This window comes from Abramis brama (assembly GCF_963993115.1).
Source record: "Abramis brama genome assembly, chromosome: 14".
Classification (NCBI taxonomy): domain Eukaryota; kingdom Metazoa; phylum Chordata; class Actinopteri; order Cypriniformes; family Leuciscidae; genus Abramis; species Abramis brama.
Window position 1 is genome coordinate 18,602,597 of NC_139976.1, and position 22,210 is coordinate 18,624,806.

General features: G+C 38.3%; 1 protein-coding gene across 2 annotated transcripts in view; it reads left to right on the forward strand.

Annotated features, from left to right (window-relative positions):
* arhgap17a (Rho GTPase activating protein 17a) overlaps positions 1–22,210 on the forward strand; it is a 32,174-nt gene that overhangs the window by 8,412 nt on the left and 1,552 nt on the right. The window contains exons 2-19 of one of the 2 annotated variants that reach the window (XM_084134740.1): positions 5,057–5,096; positions 8,029–8,133; positions 8,231–8,307; positions 10,292–10,403; positions 10,522–10,598; positions 10,683–10,800; positions 11,708–11,776; positions 11,911–11,992; positions 13,321–13,448; positions 14,978–15,089; positions 15,176–15,257; positions 15,338–15,418; positions 16,435–16,548; positions 16,632–16,723; positions 16,820–16,976; positions 17,336–17,599; positions 18,356–18,483; positions 19,762–20,295. In XM_084134740.1, coding sequence (XP_083990866.1) covers positions 5,057–5,096; positions 8,029–8,133; positions 8,231–8,307; positions 10,292–10,403; positions 10,522–10,598; positions 10,683–10,800; positions 11,708–11,776; positions 11,911–11,992; positions 13,321–13,448; positions 14,978–15,089; positions 15,176–15,257; positions 15,338–15,418; positions 16,435–16,548; positions 16,632–16,723; positions 16,820–16,976; positions 17,336–17,599; positions 18,356–18,483; positions 19,762–20,295 — 2,372 coding nt within the window. The remainder of the gene's footprint in view (positions 1–5,056; positions 5,097–8,028; positions 8,134–8,230; positions 8,308–10,291; positions 10,404–10,521; positions 10,599–10,682; positions 10,801–11,707; positions 11,777–11,910; positions 11,993–13,320; positions 13,449–14,977; positions 15,090–15,175; positions 15,258–15,337; positions 15,419–16,434; positions 16,549–16,631; positions 16,724–16,819; positions 16,977–17,335; positions 17,600–18,355; positions 18,484–19,761; positions 20,296–22,210) is intronic. The other variant, XM_084134741.1, reaches the window with a different exon arrangement.

Consider the following 22,210-nt stretch of genomic DNA (forward strand, 5'->3'; position numbering starts at 1 on the left):
GGAGATTTTAGAATAATTGAAACAAAATACAATTAATAATCATAAAAAGAAATACAACTCATTGGCTTTGGGCATGAGCATTCATGATTAGAACCGGCTAGTGTATAATATACGACAATGACAATAAATAATGCAATAAACATTAACTCACATAAAACAACATAAAATGTAACATAAACATCTTATACATAACCACTGTAAGATTTTTTTTAAAGAAATTAATACATTTATTTAGCAAGGGTGTGTTTGACTGCTTCCACTAGCCTAAATTATTAAGCAGCACAACAATTTTTTAAACATTGATAATAAGAAATGTTTCTTGAGCACCAAATCAGCATATTAGAATGAAATCTGAAGGATCGTGTGAAACTGAGTAGTGATGCTAAATATTCAGCTTTGCCATCATTTTAAAATATATTAAAACAGAAAGCAGTTATTTTAAATTGTAATCATATTTCACAATATTACTGTGTATTTTTGATCAAATAAATGCATCCGTGGTCCGCATAAGAGACGTCTTTCAAAAACATAAAAAAATCTTAGCAATCCCAAACTTTTGAATGGTAGGCTATATAATGTAAATGGTAACTTTTACAATTAACCAATTATGTTATTGTTCCATTACAATCAGTAGTATTGAAATTAATTTGTTATAATTAAAGGAAACAAACCTTTATAATTTACATTTGCTTTATTATATGTTTATAATTATATAATTGTTATAATTTAAGGAAACTTGATATTTATGGTAAGTTACTGCCAAGACACTGGCAAAATAAGGTCTTAGCTGTAAACAATTGCATGATAACTGTCTTCCTCTTGGAGAACAATTAGGATTGTACAGTGAATCTAATACTCTAGGTTATGACAGACGAGCTTACACTATTGTGTAACATGACATCCTCCATGCTTTCGAATATTACGTTGCCACAACAGAAGGTTCAGACTCAGAAACAGGCCTAACTCGACACACACGGGAAACATTTCAGCAGTTTTTTATTGTCACAAATTATTGTATGATAGTTTTTATGTTGATGTGAACTTGTAGGATCATAAATCCATTCGGATCATAAACATCCACCTGTTATCACTGTTTTTCCCGCATACTTCAGTATGTTTGATTGAACATACACAGTGATATCCTTTCTGATCTGATCTACGGTAGCAAACACTCAGGTAACTAACACTGACAAAACAGTTAAAAGATAATTAAGGAGGACTATTTCTAGGTGAGGTCACACAACCTGTCTTCGAGTCATTGTTCTGAAACAGTAGTGTGATGGATGTTTGTGTGTGTGAACTGAGCTGATGTTGTCTTCTCACATTCTCTCTGTCTCAGATAGAGTGCCATGGTCAAAGTTAGTTTACTATTAATAGGGCCTTAACTATTTGTTCACAAGGCCAGCAGTGGACTGCTAAAATTCCCTGGGAAAGTAAATGCCATTTCGGACAGCTGGTTTCATCAGACAGATTGTCAGCTGTTGGCTACTCCTAGACTTGGCCATTACTAGTCTACACTTTACAGCAGAGGTGCCCAATCCTGCTCCTGGAGATCTACCTTCCTACAGAGTTCAGCTCCAACCCTGATCAAACAACTGAACCAGCTAATTAAGATCTTCAGGAGCACTTGATAATTACAGACGGGTGTGTTGGATCAGGTTTAGGGGCAGTCATGACTAATGGTTAGAGAGTCAGACTGGTTACCTGAAGGTTGGTTGTTCAAGTCTCAATACTGGCAGGAAACGACTTGAGCGAGGCACCTAACCCCCAATCACTCCCCAGGCGCCACAGCAAAAATGGCTGCCCACTGCTCCTTGTGTGTGTGTGTGTGTGTGTGTGTGTGTTCACTACCCACTAGGGATGTCCCGATCCGATCACGTGATCGGAAATCGGGCCCGATCACGTGTTTTCAGACTCGATCGGAATCGGACGTTACCTCCCGATCAGGACTCGGATATATATGTATATATATTCTCATTATTTTTTAACACATCTATAGTTATGCAGTGGCACAGAGTTATGCCACAGGAGCAGTGCGTATGGTGAGCAGGAGCAGGACACGCGCGTTTTGCTTTCACACTGGCAGCGTTTGTCACGCGCGGCTGAACCGCGGGTTGTGTAGGCTACAGACAGAGTAGCCTACTCTATAATGGATAAGTTGGCATTGCTTTTTTTCGTTTTCAAATACATTTAAGAAAAAAGACTTGTCAAGAAGCTTATTTTATTAATAATTTCATATAACTTTTGGTTCATCTTTGTTTTTATTGTTCTGGCAACAAGTTTGTTTTTGGACATTTGTTTTCTTTTTAAATTGCTGTTGGTCATTTGATTGACTGTTTAAAACACAATAGATATCATCAATGCACTTTTTGGATAAAACTGCGGTGTATTTTGGCCATGATCAATGTATTGTCACTTTAATTCAGCAAAAGCGGCGCAGCAAAAATAGACTCGGCGCCGAAACGATCGCGGCACTTCTGCTCTGCTACGCACTGCCGCGCCACCTCTGCGTGCGGTGTGAATGCTCTAAAGCCTGGTTTAATCTGTTAACATGGTCGGCGAAAAAAATACGCTCTGCTAACAGTGCAGTGTGAAACCGGCGTAAGAGTTAGGAGTGCAGTTCCTAAAAGCACATTACTGGCTTTGCAAACACTGTAGCACTTTTATTTTTTATTTGTTTACATGCCTGCCGGGTATTTTAAGTTGAGGTGCTATTTGTTTATATATTAGACTTTTTTTATATTTACTGTTGCACTAAAGTCCAAAAGTGAAGAATTGATGTATTACTTGATTGTTCAAGCTACCTCACAGAAGTGCTCTGTTTGTTAACAGAGTTGTTGTATGTTAAAATAAGGTGAATTAAATAAAAAATAAGGAACATCCTGGATCTGTTTTTTCGCTCTTCTTTATTCTTTTTTTATGTATTAAGTATCGGATCGTGACTCGGTATCGGCAGATACTCAAAATCAAATGACTCGGACTCGGACTCGAGGGCAAAAAAACCTGATCGGGACATCCCTACTACCCACTACTCCTAATGTTTGCGCACTAACTTGCTTTCAATGTCTCAGAATGGCTCGATTTGCAGTAAGTGTTTCTCCATACAAACTCATCTCTACATCTGCTCTGAGTTTGTATCACATAAACGTGCATTTGGGAATGCAAGATGTTTCAACCATTTTTCCATGTCAGTGAAGTGTTTTGTCTTTTAGGATGAATATGTCAGCCTTACTGTTATCTATAAGCTAGTGTGCTCCAAAACAATGATAATATTCTCATTTAGAAGATATAAGCATTCAAACCTTAGTCTCTCAGCCAATATGGATCAGTGATTTTGATGACATCACTCTGCACTTTTTCTGTCCAATCAAATGTTCTCTAGAATCTGAAGCGTCCCGCCCCCTACACTATAAATAAACGCTGAAGCTGCGGCTAAAATTCGGTCACATGTTCACACATTTACTATTTTCTACATAGTAAATGGCACAGTGCACTATGTAGGGGATAGGGAATGGTTCAGACAGTGTAAATATGCTTTCCATTTGGGCGAATGAGTGATGATAGCACAGAGTGGATCATAGGCCTATGTGTAAAGTCGGCGCAGACCACAAAACGTATTGGACCCATTTGAATTCTGCACAGAATGCTGGGTTTTAAAGCGATATGGAGGAGATTAGGAGGAAACTGTGGCTTTACCGAGCTCAACGGCTCTTGCCGAGCTATGAAATAAACTAAACGCTATTGGATATTTTAAAAAAGGGGACGAGCTGCTCTATGTCCCATCCATGTTTTCCTGTTTCAGTGGAATTTACGTCAACACATTGAATAATGCTGCGCGTTTAATGGCACTTCAGTGGGCCTTTAAGGGCTTGTTGTGTTTTTCCACCAAAATAAAAGCTTAATGGTTTAATGTTTAAAAATAAAGAAATTAAAACAGCCTTAAATATTAGTATTGTAATTTTATTAGAGTGAAATTGTTTATTATTTTTATTTAAAAATAACAATTATAGTAATTATAGCATTAATATACAGACCCTTTCCAAAAAATTAGAATATCATGGAAAAGTTTATTTATTTCCATAATTCCATTCAAAACGTTAAACTTCCATAGATTATAGATTCAGGGCCCACAACTTAAACGATTTCAAGTATTTAGTTGTTTATTTGTACATAATTTGGGCTTCCAGCTCATAAAACCCACGAAAACAGGATTTCAAAAAATTAGAATATTACATGAAATCACACAGAAATTGCACAGTGATACCGTGGTCATTGAACCAGGTTTTGGTTATTTTGGCAGTGTGGGCAGGTGCAAATCCTGCTGGAAAATGAAGGAAGCATGAAGTGCTCTGGAAATGTCCTGGTAGACGGCTGCGTTGACTCTGGATTTAATAAAGCACAGTGGACCAAAGTCCTCTTTTCTGATGAGAGCAAATTTTGCATCTCATTTGGAAACCAAGGTCCCAGAGTCTGGAGGAAGAATGGAGAGGCACACAATCCAAGATGCTTGAAGTCCAGTGTGAAGTTTCCACAGTCTGTGTTGGTTTGGGGAGCCATGTCATCGGCTGGTGTTGGTCCACTGCGCTGTCCACTCAACGCAGCCGTCTACCAGGACATTTTCACAGCACTTCATGCTTCCTTCAGCAGACAAGCTTTATGGAGATGCTGACTTCATTTTCCAGCAGGATTTGCACCTGCCCACACTGCCAAAAGAACCAAAACCTGGTTCAATGACCATGGTATCACCGTGTAATTACTGTGTGATTTCATGTAATATTCTAATTTTTTGAAATCCTGTTTTCGTGGGTTTTATGAGCTGGAAGCCCAAATTATGTACAAATAAACAACTAAATACTTGAAATCGTTTAAGTTGTGGGCCCTGAATCTATAATCTATGGAAGTTTAACGTTTTGAATGGAATTATGGAAATAAATAAACTTTTCCATGATATTCAAATTTTTTGGAAAGGGTCTGTACTGTCACAAAACTTTGGCCAAACTGTGTCTTTAAATAAATATGGGATTCGTTTCTAATGATCTGTTGACTTCTTTTACAGAGCGGAGAAAACAGAGGTCCTCAGTGATGACCTGTTACAGGTGACTGCTTTCCTTTCCATCTCTCTCCTGTTCTTTGGCTCTTATCCATCTTACATTAAATGGTGGGAAACTAGTGAGTCACTGGCTTGGGAAAGGTGAACTCCTTTATGTCAAGCAAATACATTCCATGCCATTTATTTTTGTCACATTAGACAGAATGTTCTCTTCTTGAACGGTCAGCATAATGGTTTGCGTCACGTTGAGTCTTTTGGTCTCTTTATATGTGAAACTGTCCCCAGTGAAATTGTACAAAGTTTTGTTGCTATGGAAATTGTGCCAAAACAACCTTGTAGAAATCTAGGAACGTGATTCATTATCTGAACTTCCACCGATATTGTGTCCGCTAGCTTTTTTGACAGCTTGTTTTTCGCTCTTAGCCGGCTGCGGCTAAAATTATCTCTGAGATGTTTGGACGCATCAAGCAAAAATTATTCTGACACCCCCCCCCGTGGCGCACACGTTTTTATTCTGGGTTCTGCATGGAGCTCAGGGAGGATCACAGCGGTTTCCCATCACCCCATTCTCAGCTGTCTGGACACCCATGTTACTTCAGGGCTTCTACGCTCGTGCCACTCACAGATGCATTCTGGGGACATTTTTGACAATCTTGAGCGCCTAGATAGTGGCTCCCTTCCAATTTGAACAGCGTCCAGTTTTTCCCTAATCGCTTGTCCGAACAGGACGTGCCTGCGGTTTTCATTTCGCCAATGACTAATCAGTATTATAGTGGTGTTTCCCCGTTTTCTGAACATTGTATAAAATGTTCCATTAGAAAAAAAAGCTTATTGTTTCTGTGTTTAGTCTGCCGTTCGCTTGCCAGTTTTTGTCTGTGATGGCAACAGGCAAACATTTAAAGACCTCTCACACCAGATAATCCAAACAACTCCCCTCCAACAGGATCTCCCTCAGTAGAAAAAGCCCGGACAATAACAGTCAGTGATTCCCCTTCTCATGGGGTTCTCATGCCGGAGACGCCTGAGCGGAATGTACGCTTGACCCAGCTGCGTCGGGACGGCTGTGAGGGAATGTTATGACGTAAAGGAGGCAGAGAAGTGTGAGGAGGTGCTTATCTCCTCTCCCAGCCTGTGGAATTCCTGAACTGGGCTGTTTTTGGAACATGAGTCAGATTTTTCTCTCTCATTCGGATCCTCACTGTTTGTTCAGTCATACCGCTCTCACAGTTCTGAAGTAACATTCTTTTCATGGTTGTTTTTAGGGCTGACATGTGTTCGAGCAGGCCCACCCTGCTCGCATCAAAAGCTGACACGTCTGTCATGACGTTATTTTTCAAAGTCTTAGACAGTGGAGCGAGTGGACCTCTGCTCTGACAAAACTTACCAGATGACACCCGCACTTTTTTTTTCTGAACTTATTGCGGGTAGATTGTATAAGCAGCCTAAATAATGAATTTAAAAGTAAATGCCAGTCAAATCCAAAATCAATACAACCGAACATTGTACTTTGATCATTTCACATTTTGTCAGGTCTTAAGAGTTATACATTATTAATATGATTTATCAGTTTATAAATGTTGGAGCAGTTCATAAAGTCGTCAATTCGTTCTAACAGACACAATTGTAAATGCTTTGTACACTGGCAGGGGGTCAAACAATCATATCAAGCCATTTCATTTTACCTGTAGTAATATTTGCAAAATACTTTTTGCTGCAGATGTATTTATTGGTTTAGAATGACTTGTCTTTACTGCATTTAGCTTTTATCAGTGGAATGGAAAAGGCTTCTGCTAAAGCAACTTTCAACTTCAACATTAAAAAAAAATCGACAAATTCCAGATAAAAAAACTGATAAATATCCTGAAGAGATATCCACCAATCAGATTATCATGACACCACCCTATCACTCCCATGAAGCATTGTGAATAATGTAATCAAATCATATGTTTGCATGAATATTTTGCTGTATAATTAAAATTTATTATTTATAGTTTATACTTGCACAACTAATGACTATAAATCAGTAGTTTTATATTGTCAGTTATGTTTATTTTTATTACACCATTTGCAGTGCTTCATGGGATTGTAGTCATTCCCTCATGATAGACCTTTTGTCTTTTTTCTCTTATTTTTTTTCTCTTTTTACTTTAATCTATAGACCCTTTTCATGGACTGTGATGATGCGTTTCTATCATCAAATCTAGTAAAGTTTTTAATATTTTCGTTTAAAAAAAAATTATAGCACATTTACAATACTATACTTTGTGTTATGTTACCTTTCTAATACAACAGCTGAGAGAGTGATGGCAAATTTGACATCTTTCTCTCTGTATTTTTTGAAAAGTCGTGGAAATGTTTTTCCAAATTTATTTTCTTTTTTCTTTTTAGAGCAAATGCAAAAATTATATTTGCTGTCATCTCCCATTCACGGCTATAGAAGTTTACCCATGACGATGACTTCTTCTCAGAACCTGGAAATGTGAAAAGGGTCCATCATCGTTAGCACCCCTTTTTTATATAAAAGAGGGTCTGGCCTGCATCTGTATTTTCTATTTATGGCATCCAAGTGTTGAGCTCACGCATCTAAATCTTAGGCGTCCCAATAGGGCAGATGAGTCATACTTATCTTCTTTCTGTAACATAACATATCTTTTTCATGCCTCCTAAGGGAGTGGTGTAATAAATCGAGTTTGACCTTACCACACCCCCAAGACTATGCAAAAAATTTCTTTTAAGTCCTTCCTATCAGCAACACTTGTTAATTGACACAAACTCCAAGGCTGTAAGGTTAAATGTCTAGTGAAGGCTATGAGTTTCATCTCACAGAGGCATCCATTGCTTTATTACATAACATGCCGTAGGCACTTTTTACAGGCTGTTTACTTTCACCACAATGCAAGCAGACTTTGCATTGAGCAGTAGCCACGGCTCAATATGAATTGTGGGTTGTTATTGATGTCTTGTTTTATCCTGCACAGATTGAGCGGCGTATGGAGTCGGTGCGAGTCGTTTCGCACAACACGCACAAAAGAATGACTGCGTGTTTGCAGGGGCAGATAGGCACTGATGCTGAGAAGAGACATGTAAGGGCATAACAGTGCTTATGACTGCACAAAATATCAGCCTTCACTTTATATTTTATGTGTAATGTATCACAAACTCTCTGTGTTTCTGTCATAGAAAAAGCTTCCACTAACAGCGCTGTCACAGGCCATGCAGGATGGTGGGAGCCAGCTGGGGGAGGAGTCTCTGATTGGGTAATTGGACAACATCAACATTTAAATAGATTTAAATTGATTTCCTCTTAAATCTGGTTCTTTATTGTTTAGATTGTTAATGGAAAAACTAATTGGATAATACAAATGAGATAATTGTACAAAAGAACACTATAGACATTCAGAGCAGCGCCATGACCGGTATGAAAGTGAGGCTGTGAGGGATAGACTTAATATGTTTTCAATGGCATCCTCTGTAAAAAGCTGTATAAAGCTCCTAGATCACTTATAGTTTTCCACTGCTCGTGATGTCTTTTTTCCCTTGGTTGAACATTATTAAAGTTAGAGCTTATTTAGAGAAATCAGCCGGATGGCTTAGTGCAGGCGCTAATGGATCCAAGGATGTATCTCGTAAGTGACCCCACTAATAATGCCCAGAATGGTACCAAACTCCTACAGTAGAACAAATAGGTTCTGTACTCATAAAACGAGGCATTGGAAAGTTTGTAAGTACGTCAGGAGTTTATTTAAATAACACTTGCCTGACGGCTCATGCTACTGCTAACCCGGACGTCGAGGTCACTTCAGTGATTTGGGAAAAGCACGTAAAAGTCCTGTCAGAAAGCGATGCATAAGGATGTAGTGTAACGACGCCCAGTTCCAGGAATGCACTAATATTTTGTTGGTAGTACCAGTTTGCAACAATTATTAGTTAACACTAAGTTGTTAACACTTCGGAAAAAATAATCATTTGTCGTTACACTACATCCTTATGCATCGTTTTCTGACAGGACTTTTACGTGCTTTTCCCAAATCACTGAAGTGACCTCGACGTCCGGGTTAGCAGTAGCATGAGCCGTCAGGCAAGTGTTATTTAAATAAACTCCTGACGTACTTACAAACTTTCCAATGCCTCGTTTTATGAGTACAGAACCTATTTGTTCTACTGTAGAAGTTTGGTACCATTCTGGGCATTATTAGTGGGGTAATTTACCAGATGCATCCTTGGATCCATTAGCGCCTGCACTAAGCCATCCGGCTGATTTCTCTACATAAGCTCTAACTTTAATAATGTTCAACCAAGGGAAAAAAGCTTCTGGGGGGGTGTTTGGCTCGAGGTCATGGTGCAAAGGACCCTAGGTTGATTTTACTCCGAACCATCCCTTTAAATAACAGTACAACCCTCTGAAGAGATGTATGTCTATCCCTCACAGCCTCACTTTTATTCCCATTAAAAATCAAAGATGGCTCTGCTGTGCATAAGGTCTCTATTGCTGAGTCACACATTTCAAAAAATCACCACAAGTGCCGGTATATTAGAGGTTTTGTACATGTGTTATTGTGTCAGTGCACTTTTTAATTTCAAAAGTTTGGGGTCAGTAAGATTTTAGGAAATTAATACTTTCATTCAGCAAGGATGCATTAAACTGATAAAAAGTGACATTAAAGACATTTTATTTCTATTTCAAATAAATGCTGTTCGTTTGAACTTTCTATTCATCAGTAAATTTTAAAGAAAAATATTAAGCAGCACAACTGTTTTCAACATTCATAATAATAAAAAAATGTAGGGTACATTTACATGGCAAAGATGTACTAAAAATGGAAACGTTTTTCGTGTACAGACGTCAACGTTGTCAAAATGATCGTTGTCAAAGTGTTTTGAGGCCACCAAAACGCTGTTGTCGTGTAAATGAACGGCCAAAACTCACGAAAAGTCTACGTTTTTAGTTGATAACGGTGTAGTGTAAACGGCCCGTTGGAATGATTTCTGAAGACTGGAGTATTGACTGCTGAAAATTCAGCTTTGCCATCACTGAAGTGAATTATATGTCAAAATGTATTAAAACAGAAAACACTTATTTTAAATAATAATAATATTTCACAATATTCGGTTTTACTGTATTTTTGATTTCAAAAAATGCATCCTTGATAATAAGAGACTTATTTCAAAAATCTTACCAACCTGGTAAATCATACAACCTCAAACTTTGATGGTAGTTTATATTCAGTATCTTCTGCGCAGAAAAATGATGGAGATGTGCGGAGATGCCGAGAACAGACTGGCATCTGAGCTAATGCAGCACGAGGTGATCATTGAGAAGGAGATCTTAGACCCCCTCAATCAGCTAGCAGAGGTACGGACTATGCATGCTAATTTCCAGCCATTCATTGGTTATCAGACATATGATCATAATTATCAATCTGGGCCAGGATTTTAATATCGATGCATACCTAATCCTATTGATTTGTCAGGTGGACATTCCTAACATCCTGAAACAGAGGCGGCAGTTAGCCAAGCTGGTTCTGGACTATGACTCTGCCCGAGCAAGGTGACGTTTCTATCATACATCTATGTTTCATTATATCGTAACTCTAATTTTACCCAGTTCACAACTGAATCGGTTTCTTCATAGGTGGTTGCAGGCAACCAAGTCGATAATCTCAGGAACAAACACTCAAGCACTGACAGCCAAAGCAGACTTGCTTAAAGAAGAAGTCGACGAAGCTATGAACAAAATGGAGCTGTGTAAGGTACTGATGTGCAAACAAGCTTAAACATGCCTTACTCCTTATGAGTCGCTCGGTTATGGATTTTACACCAGCGTATGATAGCAGGGGCGTAAGAACGATCTGAAAAGTGTGGGGGAGGGGGACGCATCATACACCTCCTCTGCTTGGTTCATGAATACTAATTAGATGACAACATTAGCTCAGTTGTTCTAATTGATTTGCTGGAAGGAAAGTAAGTGGGTAGCCATGGGAGGATTGTTCGGCCAAGCACAATTAAATTCTCAAAATATAATGTTTAATATAAGTGATGCTTTCAAAATATTCAAAATCCATTTTCGTTTTTATTAAAAACCTTGATTTCTGAAGTCTGTTCACTGAAAACCGTGGCTCTTAGCCCACAATTTTTTTCTTTGTCAAATGGCAAATATGAGATTTCTTATCACAAATCAGTCTCAGATAAGACCAGACATCAATCTGTTAAATCCAATATTCATCTGGCGGCGGCTGAACCATCGAGCTGCTAGTCAGCCATATGGTGACTGATTTATGATGCAGCGGTTGTTATAACTGCAAAAATCTGATGTGTAATCAGTGTTGTAATCATAGAGAATTTTTTCTTTCTGACTGAATAGTCATTTTTGGTAAGTGGAGACATGAAATAAGGTCTCAAACCTGCATCACCCGCATGAGCAATTAAGGCTCAGCGTGTGTGTTCCTGTACAGAACGGATTGATTGCCAGGGAACACATTACTGATACAATGTATAGCTTGAGTACAAGTCAATTTGAATAAAAGTATCTGCCAAATGCATAATGGATTGTGTCAAGAGCATGTGGTTAAACACTGTGCTTGTTTCCTGTAATAACCAATTTGAATCTGCACAGTCAGAATCATACCAATGGTTTCAATCATGTCCATTTTTTTTAAGGATCAACTTTCAGCAGACATGTACAATTTCTTCTCAAAGGAGGCAGACTATGCCCGCTACTATGTAATGGTAAGAAGAATTTTGTTTTTCATCCATGGGTTCAATAACTCAGTTGCTATGTATATTCATGTTCAGTTCCATGTTTTTTCTGCCCATTGTTCATTCTGCTGTGCGTCTTTCCTCGATGTCTTCTCTGTTCTCAGTTATTAGAGGCACAAGCTGATTACCACAGAAAATCTCTCACCTTGCTCGAGAGCGTCCTGCCAACCATTCAAGCCCAACAAGGTGACGGCACAGTTTCTTATTGCTGTGTAACTGAAATATGAAACCTAATTCAGTGACCAATAGGCATCTGCAAAACTACTTATTTTCAGAATCGACGACTAGTTGTCTAATTATAGTTCAAAACAGATTTTTTTTGTCAACATATTCACATGTTGCTCCTGACCTGTATGACTTTTTGTTGTGTTGAACATTGAACAAGTTATATTAAAGAAGGTTTCTACTACGTTTTGTCCATGTAATTAAAAGTGAATGGGGTCCAAAATTAACATTAAAAAATATTTTGAAAAGACATTTTTCAAAATATCTTTCATGTTCTGCAGAAGAAAGAGAGTCATACTGGTTTGTAATGAAAAGACGGTGAGTAAATGATGACTCAACTTTCATTTTTGAGTCCCTTTAAGGAAGTCTTGTGCATTTAAAGGGATAATGAAAGATCTGTCATCATTTACTGACCCTCATGTCGTTCTGAACCTATATGCATTTCTTTCTTCTGTTGAACACAAAAGGAGATATGTGAAGAATGTTGAAAACCTAACAGTTTTGGTTCCCATTGACTTCTGTTGTATTTTGTTGTCCGTACAATGGAAGTCGATGGTAACCAGATCTGTTTAGTTACCAACATTCTTTAAAACGTGTTCCACAGAAGAAAGTCATACAGGTTTGAGGGTGAGTAAATGATGACAGAATTATCATTTTTGGGTGAACTCTGTGTAAGCTGGTTTCGTAAAAAATTTGAAAGACATACAAATACAAACACACTAATTAAAGCACTACTGCTGAAAATAGAAGAACTAAAAAATATTGTAGGAAAATCTAGATAAACTGAGTAATCAGCTAGTTGGTTGTTACACGAGTTTTGGACATCGTGACCTTCCATAGTGACTAATGTAGATATATCAAACGGAAACCATGTGAATTTAGCCTGATGATGTGTTCCAGTGACTGTGCAGTCCTCAGAGGCGCTTAATTGTTTTCGTTCTCATTTGTGCCCATAAATCTGGCACTTGAGTGCTATAAATTGTTGTGATGGTTTCCTGCGAGCACACATGAGGCAAACAGACTTGATGTCCCAGCATGTGGCCCATGAGTAATATTTCTCACATCTCACCCACCTGGTTCATCGGCTTTTTTCAGAAATGGCAAGAAAGAATAAAGAGGAAAAAAGAGCTTGAAGTGGACTTAACAGCAGGATGTAGTATTTAGAGTCTTGAAAGCAGATGAATCACAGATGAATGCTCCCTCTGTAATTCACATCTTTTACTTTAATAAAGGGATGCTTTCACTTAATCGATGCTGCTAGTAACTAGTTATTTCTGTTTTCCTGACAGATTCGTGGACTGAGAAGCCAGCGTTTGGAACTGCTCTGGACGAGCACCTGAAGCGCAGTGGCAGAGAGATCGCACTGCCTTTAGAGGCCTGCGTCATGATGCTGCTGGAGACTGGAATGAAAGAGGAGGTACGGCACGACCGAAGAGTTTAAACAATGCATCAGTCATACAAATCAAGTATTGTATTGTTGTTAGGGATGTCCCGAGCCAATCTCAAGGATCAGTATCGGGGCCATTAAGGACTGATTGGTTAAGCCTGATCCTTTATTTTAAGTCAGCTGTAATTAATGCAGTAGGTGGCGGTATGCACCTTAAAGTGGGCCTGCCAACCGCCATTAAAATGTAAAGAAGAAGCTCAAATGTGCGTGCGTGATGCGCGAGAACCGATGAGGTCTGTTCACACATGCACATTCGAACTTCCATGTTTCGCATATTTGATGCTCACTTTTGTAACGAATCACTCAAAAGTCATTTATTTACAGTTTATTTTTTATCTGCCATCAGACTATCTGAGATGTTGCCATAACGCGTTGCAATGTGTTGCGTCTTTCTTCGGACTTAACTTGAAAGGCAATCTGCTTCATGCTTTCTAACTTTATCTCCACTTTTTTTCTTTTCTGCTTATTGTACAAATAAAATACAAGGGGCCCGATTTACTAACAGCAAAACCTCTTTGGGCGTTAAAAACTACTGTCAGGATTTACAGTACTAAAGACACGCAGTGAAAAATTAGTGCTGAAAAGGCGATGGGAAGAGAGTATTTAAATTAATCATGCAAGGTGATTTACTAAGGTTTGCGCTAGTCAAATTACTGGTATTTGTGTCATTATTTACTGGCCCAAAAAAAGCATGTCTTAAACCAGACGCTAATTTGCGCTGCTCTTGGTAGATTGCGTTGGTCATTATGGAAATGATCCGGCTGTGTCAGTCGATCACGCACATAGGCACTTTTCCCATAGGCTCCTATAGGCAATTTTTTGGAATTGCACGCTCATGCTAATTTATCCTGTTTACTAAATCTGGCCCAAGAAGTTTATATCAGTGATACCATTTTCATAATTGTGACCGCACAGTCTGTTTACAATGTCTACCATTGTAACAGATGTTTACATCTACCAATGTCTTTATACAGTGTAGAGAGAGAGAGAGCGAGTGAGTAAATATAGTATATATATATATATATATTTATATAGTAAGTCTTATAGTAAATATAATTACTGTAGTAATTGTTATTTTGGAATTACTGGAAAACTCTGCACAGCTCTGTTTAGATTGATTTAATAACTTTAATGTGCTTGAAATGTGCACGATGCACTAGGAAAATACAAGTATCGGATCGGGACTCTGTACCGGCAGATACTCGGTATTCAATGACTCGGATCGTAGGCACAAAAAACTTGATCGGGACATCCCTAATTGATCTACCACAGTAATCTTTTCCAGGCTGTTCAAGGCATATCGGCAAATGCTTTTCGTTTTGTATTGAACCACAATAGTTGTACTGACACATCTCAAAAAAAAAAAAAGTCTTAATTATCATGTTACTGCAACTGTCAAATAAACATTTAATAGTATGTTAGAAGATGAATTTGGGTCTTGGCTTTCTAATAGTCTAAATATACCTGAAAATATGCTCTTTAATTTCGTCATTCTCCAGGGTCTTTTCAGAATAGCTGCAGGAGCCTCTAAACTGAAGAAGCTGAAGGCAGCTCTGGATTGCTCCACCTCACAGCTGGAGGAGTTTTACTCCGACCCACATGCCGTTGCTGGTACAGCCTGTTTTGTTGTATGTGTAAGTAATGTGTCATTCGCACTTAATGAATGTTAATTTGAAATCGTACTCTCCTGGTTTAAGGGGCATTAAAGTCGTATCTCAGAGAGCTGCCTGAACCTTTGATGACTTACCAGATGTATGATGAGTGGATACAGGCATCCAAGTAAGCCATCTTGCAGTACTTTACATAAAGGTTTAAAGGAATCATGTTTGTGTTGCTAATTACTGTGCTTTTACTTTAAGTGTCCCTGACCCAGACAAGCGGTTACAGGCTTTGTGGGTTACCTGCGATCAGTTACCAAAAAACAACAAGGCAAACTTCAGGTAGGTTTCAGTTAAATTTGAATGTGAAGTGTAATAAGTTTGTGCAAAGTTCTGGGGTTCTATGTATAAAACTCCACAGATTTTATCTTAAAATGTGATTGCACAAATGTTTTTAGATTGATTGATTTTAAAGTTTTATTGTAAATCATTTGCATATTATTTCCATATGCATATTGCCATCCAGACACATGATACTACGCAGTTTAGAAACTAGGACCTAGGAAATAAGATATTTTTATTAAAAATAAATATTATTATATTGAAAATAAATAAAATAATAAATGAGTAAATAAAGTAACTAATAAATAGTTAATACATTTTCTTCTTAATATATTTTTTTCCCAGTAAAATATTAAGACTGAATATATCAGAATGTATCTTGGATATCATCGTTGTCGGGCAGAACCCTCAAATGTCCAAAACCGCACTGTTTCTGGGAAAGTACAGTACACATAATAGAGAGGTGCTGCAACAATGTAAAATATGTGAATAAATAATGTTTGTTCTATTCTATTAGACCCCAAAAACAAAATCCAAACTTTGAAAAGGGCATAATAGGTCCCCTTTAAGACAGTACTCAACAACAAATGCTTGACTAAGACACTCTTCTCCACTCCTTATTCAAACAACCAGTGCTTTATTTACAGTACCTTTGCATTGCAAGAATAAAAATCCAATAGAGTTTAGTCACAAGCTCTTTTAAATGCTTTTCATTGGTTAGAAGTATGAAAAACCCACACACAGACATAGAGGGTGATCAATAATAATGACTTATGAGAAATAAAAATATGGTGAAAACCTATTTTTTTTTAATAATATTTAGATATATTTACAAACATGTTCTACACCAGCAGATCACTGAAAGAACTTTTTTTTAAATTATAATTTAAGACCATGTGTTGCAAAGTTTATTTTCTTTAGAATCCCGCTTTCCCGTTTACTACAACAACAGATGGTGATTAAAAATTGTTTTTAAATTGCATTCTTCTGATTTGGGAATTTGCTCTGTTTTGCAGATACCTTATTAAGTTCCTTGCAAAGCTCGCACAGGAAAGCGACGTTAACAAGATGACCCCCAGCAACATAGCCATTGTCCTTGGACCCAATCTACTGTGGGCCAAAACCGAGGGGTCAGAATATTCGGCAATATCCAGCAAACAAGCTAACTTATTTAATTGTACCTTTTTCTGAACTCTCTTCTGTTTACCCACAGGAGCCTAGCAGAAATGGCTGCTGCAACCTCTGTCCATGTGGTTACTATTATTGAACCCATCATTCAGCATGCAGATTGGTTTTTCCCTGAAGGTAGGGGCCATAAAGCTTTAAATATATGGTATTTTCCAATGAAAAAAAGTATTGCTATCAGTTTTAAGATTAACCTGTTTCTTGTTATTCCTTCAGATGTGGATTTTAATGTATCCGGCATGTTTTCGATGCCCGCACCACTTCCAAACAACGTCAACCACCTGACCCCGCCAGATTATGACTCGGGCACCATAGAGAGGAAGAGACCTGGCAGCATGGTGGGCCCAGATGGTGAATTGCCCCGGAGAGACAGGTAACGCACAAATTTCACACACATTTTTTATTAACAGTTTGATTCCCTGAATCAGTCACACTGGTTATTTCCTCTTGCTTCACAAAGATATGCAATTAAATTGATTAGAATCAATTTAGATTGATCAATTCACTTTAATTGAGCAATTAAAACAGCGGATTAGATTACATTCACCATTAACCTCTGGGGTGTTGTCAGTTCTACTGATAAATCTCTTGCTTTTCCCTTTTAACCCTTGCAGTATGTGTGATGTGAGTGGGGTTTCTACCAATGCAGATTACCTTCTTGGTTTCTGTGGTGTCGCTCTCCTGGGAACTTATTAGCACTAGTGGTGTCTTTGCTGTCTTTTCTTTCTGTAGCTCTGCTAATAAATTAATGGACCACAATCCTCGTAGAGGCAATACTGTACCTAGAAAGCAGCACGCTTCACCTGGCTTCCAGCCCCCGCTGCCCCCAGTGGAGGCTGCAGGTAGTGCAGGGGGTCAGTCTATGACTGAACTCTTGCTCCAGCAGCCTGCACATGCGGGCATGGGCTTAGAGAGCTGCCAGCCCGGGCTGGCGCTGGGGATGGCCGCCCTGGCAGCAGCACAGCAGCTTCTAGCTCAGCATACTGAGGAGATCAGGTAAGACTCCTGCAATGTGCCGGACCAGTGCAATGCATTAATGAATCAGTCCCGCATGCACATGGAGATGCTGTGGAGGGAGAAAACGGGTCTTTTAACTCTCTGGTTTTTCAGTAACCGATGGCAATTAGCTATGATTGATGAATTTATTAAGGTGTCTGATAACAGGGGAGTTCATGAGATAAAGCAAGTAGTATTCGACTGGTCATGTGATCTAATCGTGTCTGTCCCCATTCTCTTACTCCATTTAAAACAAAACAGCTTTTATTAGGCTACACTGTCTGACAGATAAAATAAGCAAAATTAATTTTAAATGTTTGACTTAAGTGTAGCACTTTTCACAGAATACATTGTTTACACGAAATCAAGCATTTGAGAATGCTGTATAGTAGTTTTACCCTACACAAGTATACTGCATGTATGCGGAAAATTTGGACATGCTCATAAAACCAACTTCATATAAAGAGCTGTGTGATAATACAGTATAAAGTCACACTATTCTGTATTGTATATTGCTAGACCTAGAAAAGTCATGTAAATTAATAAAATCATTTTAGTAATGGTTTTTAATGGTTTTCACTTAAAAAAATGCTGAATGGCTTTGGCTTTAATCATTTCAAACGATTTAATATTAAAATATTCCGTCAGAAAAGGATTAAGTTCGTATTTATTTGCAGTTTGCATTTTGTGGGATGTCAATGTTGCGGAATGTTATTAAATATTTTTGGTTGATTTTTCTCTCCGTTTGCTTAACAGCTCAAAGAACCGAGACCCTGCTTCAACTCCTCCAGCTCAGAGAAATGGCACTGGAGGATCAGGACAGCTGAGTGTGGGGACGCCTGTGGCTGGATCCTCAGGACCCAGTCCTCACATGGCTCGCAGAGGTCAGTGGACTTTAGGCTTTGATATGCTTACAGCACAGTACTTTTTCATTCTTCCCTTGGAGGTAAAAAGAAATTTGAAATGCCTGATCAGTGATATATTGTTAGTGAACGTCCCAGCACCACCCGCGTTTAGCTGAATCTGTAAATATGCGCTGGACGCTTTCCTCTCAATAACAAAATAAAAATGTAACAAAAATGAGAGTGGTGAGAAGATCAGTTTTAGAAATCATCCAATCATAGTGACATGGATATGTTTGCACGATCTCTGTGATTCGGCACACCAGTCAAGTCACGTCACGTTTATTTATCTAGCACTTTACACAATAGATTGCTTTAAAGATAGCAGCCTAAAGCCGGGCTCAAACTCAAAAAAGTTTTGAAATCTTATATTATTGTGAAATCTGGTTGCATCACGCACATAAGGAGAATCTTCACAGATTCTCTTTTTTTCAAATCTCACACCTGCACACGCTACAAGATTATCATGCTAGATTTTGCAAATCACGGGGAAGCGGATGTAAACAAAATGGATACTGTGTCGCGGCAACTTGCTGTAGACATTATAAGACCAGCCGTTCCTCCATCTCTGTCGTCCACCGGACCTGTAGAGCTGCTTGTTTCGCGGTTGACATTTCAAAAGTTCCGTCACTTCCGTCTCCTTGTAGACTTGTCTCTCATTGGCTATTGTGGAAGTAATCATCCCGATGCAAAATCCTAAATATCAAACACGTTTTATATTGTTGCGAGCAGATCGAGAGGTTTAAGATTTGATCTGTAAATGCCTCACATTACCAGATAATCTGGGCCAAACATCGGAAATGACCTATCCCCTGGATGCAAATTATTATTATTTTTATTTTTTTATTATTTATTTTATTTATTTTTCTCCTAATGTCGGGAGGGGTAAATCGACCTGAAACTCCTGTAGTCTGAGCCTGGCTTAACAGTATTAAACATAAAAAACAGTGTCAGTGTCACATTCAATTAGAACTACAATTTTAACTTAACTATAAATCTAACTACTTAATTTAACCATAAAGCAGCACTTCAGCGTCTGACCACTACAGACCAAAAAGAACAAATTAATCGGAGAAGATTTCCACATCAAAGAAGGTAGAGCCCCTGGAAGGTTTGCTATGGCTAGCTGTCTCGTACTTCAAAACAAACTTTGAGATGACGTCACACGTTCGTTCTTTGATTTCACTTGAAGTATATCAGGGATGAAAGCAGCTCAGAACCCCAGAAAGAGCTCATTTTAAGTTCTCTTTTTATTTGTAGGTACAAAGAAGCCGGCCCCGGCTCCTCCTAAACCAGCCAACCCTCCACCAGGCCAACCAACCAATCAGTCAGTACAGCAAACCTCTTCAGGCACCCCTCAGTCCCTCAGCCCCTCCCCTAGACCACTTTCTAGTTACTCTCCCACCAATCTGAGCCCCCCACAAACACAGGCTCAAACAAACGCGAACCCTCGTCGCTATTCGAACATCCAGCCTCCCATTCAGGCACCCAACCATCCACCCCCTCAGCCTCCCACACAGGCCACACCCCCTCCCCAACCCACCGCTCCTGGTGACCCCGGAGAAGACCCCTCCCCTCCAAGCACTCCCACTCCTCCAAGCACCCCTCCGCCCACGGCATTGTTTCACGACAGTCCCAGTCCCACGGCTCCCCCGGTGTTCCAGTCAGGATCGCTTCCTCGCCCGAGGCCTGTGCCTAAACCACGCAACAGACCTACTGTTCCCCCTCCGCCCCAACCTCCAGCCACAGGAAGCGACAGCAATGGAATTTGCAGTGCTGCCTTCAAAACAATGGGTGAAGCTCTTTTATTTCCGTCACACTAGCTTCTGTCTAACAGCATGTTTGTTTGCATTTCTGTGAGGTTTCAGGGCACCTGAATGCTGTGTCTGAATGCTGAAAGTTAGGATACGGATAAACCCAGTCTGAATCCAATGTTTGATCAACATTCTGTCTGCTAAGATGCCTTTATAAGCCTTTATAAATGTAGTTGCTAAATCAAAAAAGAGCTGATAATTCTCACTTCTCGTACCAGCAAGATATCTCATTCTTTTTTTGTTGATGAAGTGGATTCAATTGCAATACCACTGCTTTTACATAGTTAGTTTTTTAGTAGTTTAATTAAGACATGATTTCACATCAGAAAGCCTATACAGAGATTACACTGTATGAATGAATGTGTCCTGCTCTTAAAGGTATAGTGGAGGATCTTTCCGAATTTTAGATAAGACCCGCCCTCTCCACTTTTTTAATAAGTTTGATTGATTCACCAGAATGATTGACAATAAGGAGGACCAATAGTATAGGTGACCCACCCTGAAGTAAAAAATCCTCCGCTATACCTTTAAGTTAATAAGAGTTAATATAATATAAGACAATATAAGAGTTAACAGACTAACATTTTAGAATTGCACCACCTGACTGTGAAAACATTTGGTAGCTTCATTGTCGTGAGAGTATTTTGGTATGTATCAGTAGTGACTGAAGATTTACCCTTTTCTGCTTAAAGTCCCCTTGTAGTCAATAATTATATCCCTTAAAACTCATCTTTGATCACCAAAATGACATATTTAAATGTTTGTTCCTTGAAAAAAATGTCTTAAAATGTTAAAATAGCTTTAATATAACTCTACACCCTTGCTTTATTTAGTATACGCAGTTCTATGAATATGCAAATGAGCCCCGCCTCCACTCACTCGCACCAGCTCAAAGATCCACTCATTGACGATCACACGTTGAGGTAATTGGTTACAAGGTAGTTTGTGACTTTAGAAACACCAGCGATTTCAAACCGCGTTTTTGAGACTGTCTTTGGTTCACTGCAGTTTTAACGAGAAAATACTCAGCAATGGTGTTGAAAACACCACATAGACATAAAACAACAACAAAGCTTGATTTTCACCACAGGGGGTGTACTTTAATACTTAAAAAAAACAAAAAAAAAACATGTCAAGTAATAAATGGAGCCAATTGATAGGTTTCTAAAGAATAGTGCCCAAAACTGCATTAAGACACTGCTTGCTATGGCTTAATTAACAATTTGTTCATGTAAATATTAAGTAATTCAGCTATTTATGCTTTAGTGAGATGTGTTACAGAATATTTAAGTGGGGATTCAAACTTGCAACCATTTTGCAAAAATCACCGTTTCTTAAATGAAGACAGCCATGAATATTAGTTTGTAATTTTAATGTTGTTCTGTAAAATAATAATAATAATAATAATAATTGTTATTAATAAATTAGTAATACAGTTTTATTTTACCGGACAATAGTATTATTGCTATATTAATATATTTCTTCACTGGTTTGTTTAACTTGTGTAATTTAATAATAAATTATTATTATTATTATTATTATTATTATTATTACTTCTACTACTGCTATTATTATTGTATAGTCATGTTTTAATGAACATTGTTAATATGGCCATGTGGGAAATAGTTTCTCATGATAAAATCAACTGTCAAATTTCATGTTAAAAAAACTTCCTGGGGTTGTACAAAAAAGCTTAGGCCTGAATAAATCTCACTTCTGCATAGCGTTTATTGGAAACTTAAAAATAATGGGTATCATGTTGGTTGTAAAATATTGGTTGAGTTCTCTTCCTGTCAGCATGGCGTCACAGCAAGTCAAACAACATTTCCATTCATTAGTTCTGTTTATCTCAAACAAGCTGAATGATTTTTATTACTAACAATCCATTAATCTGT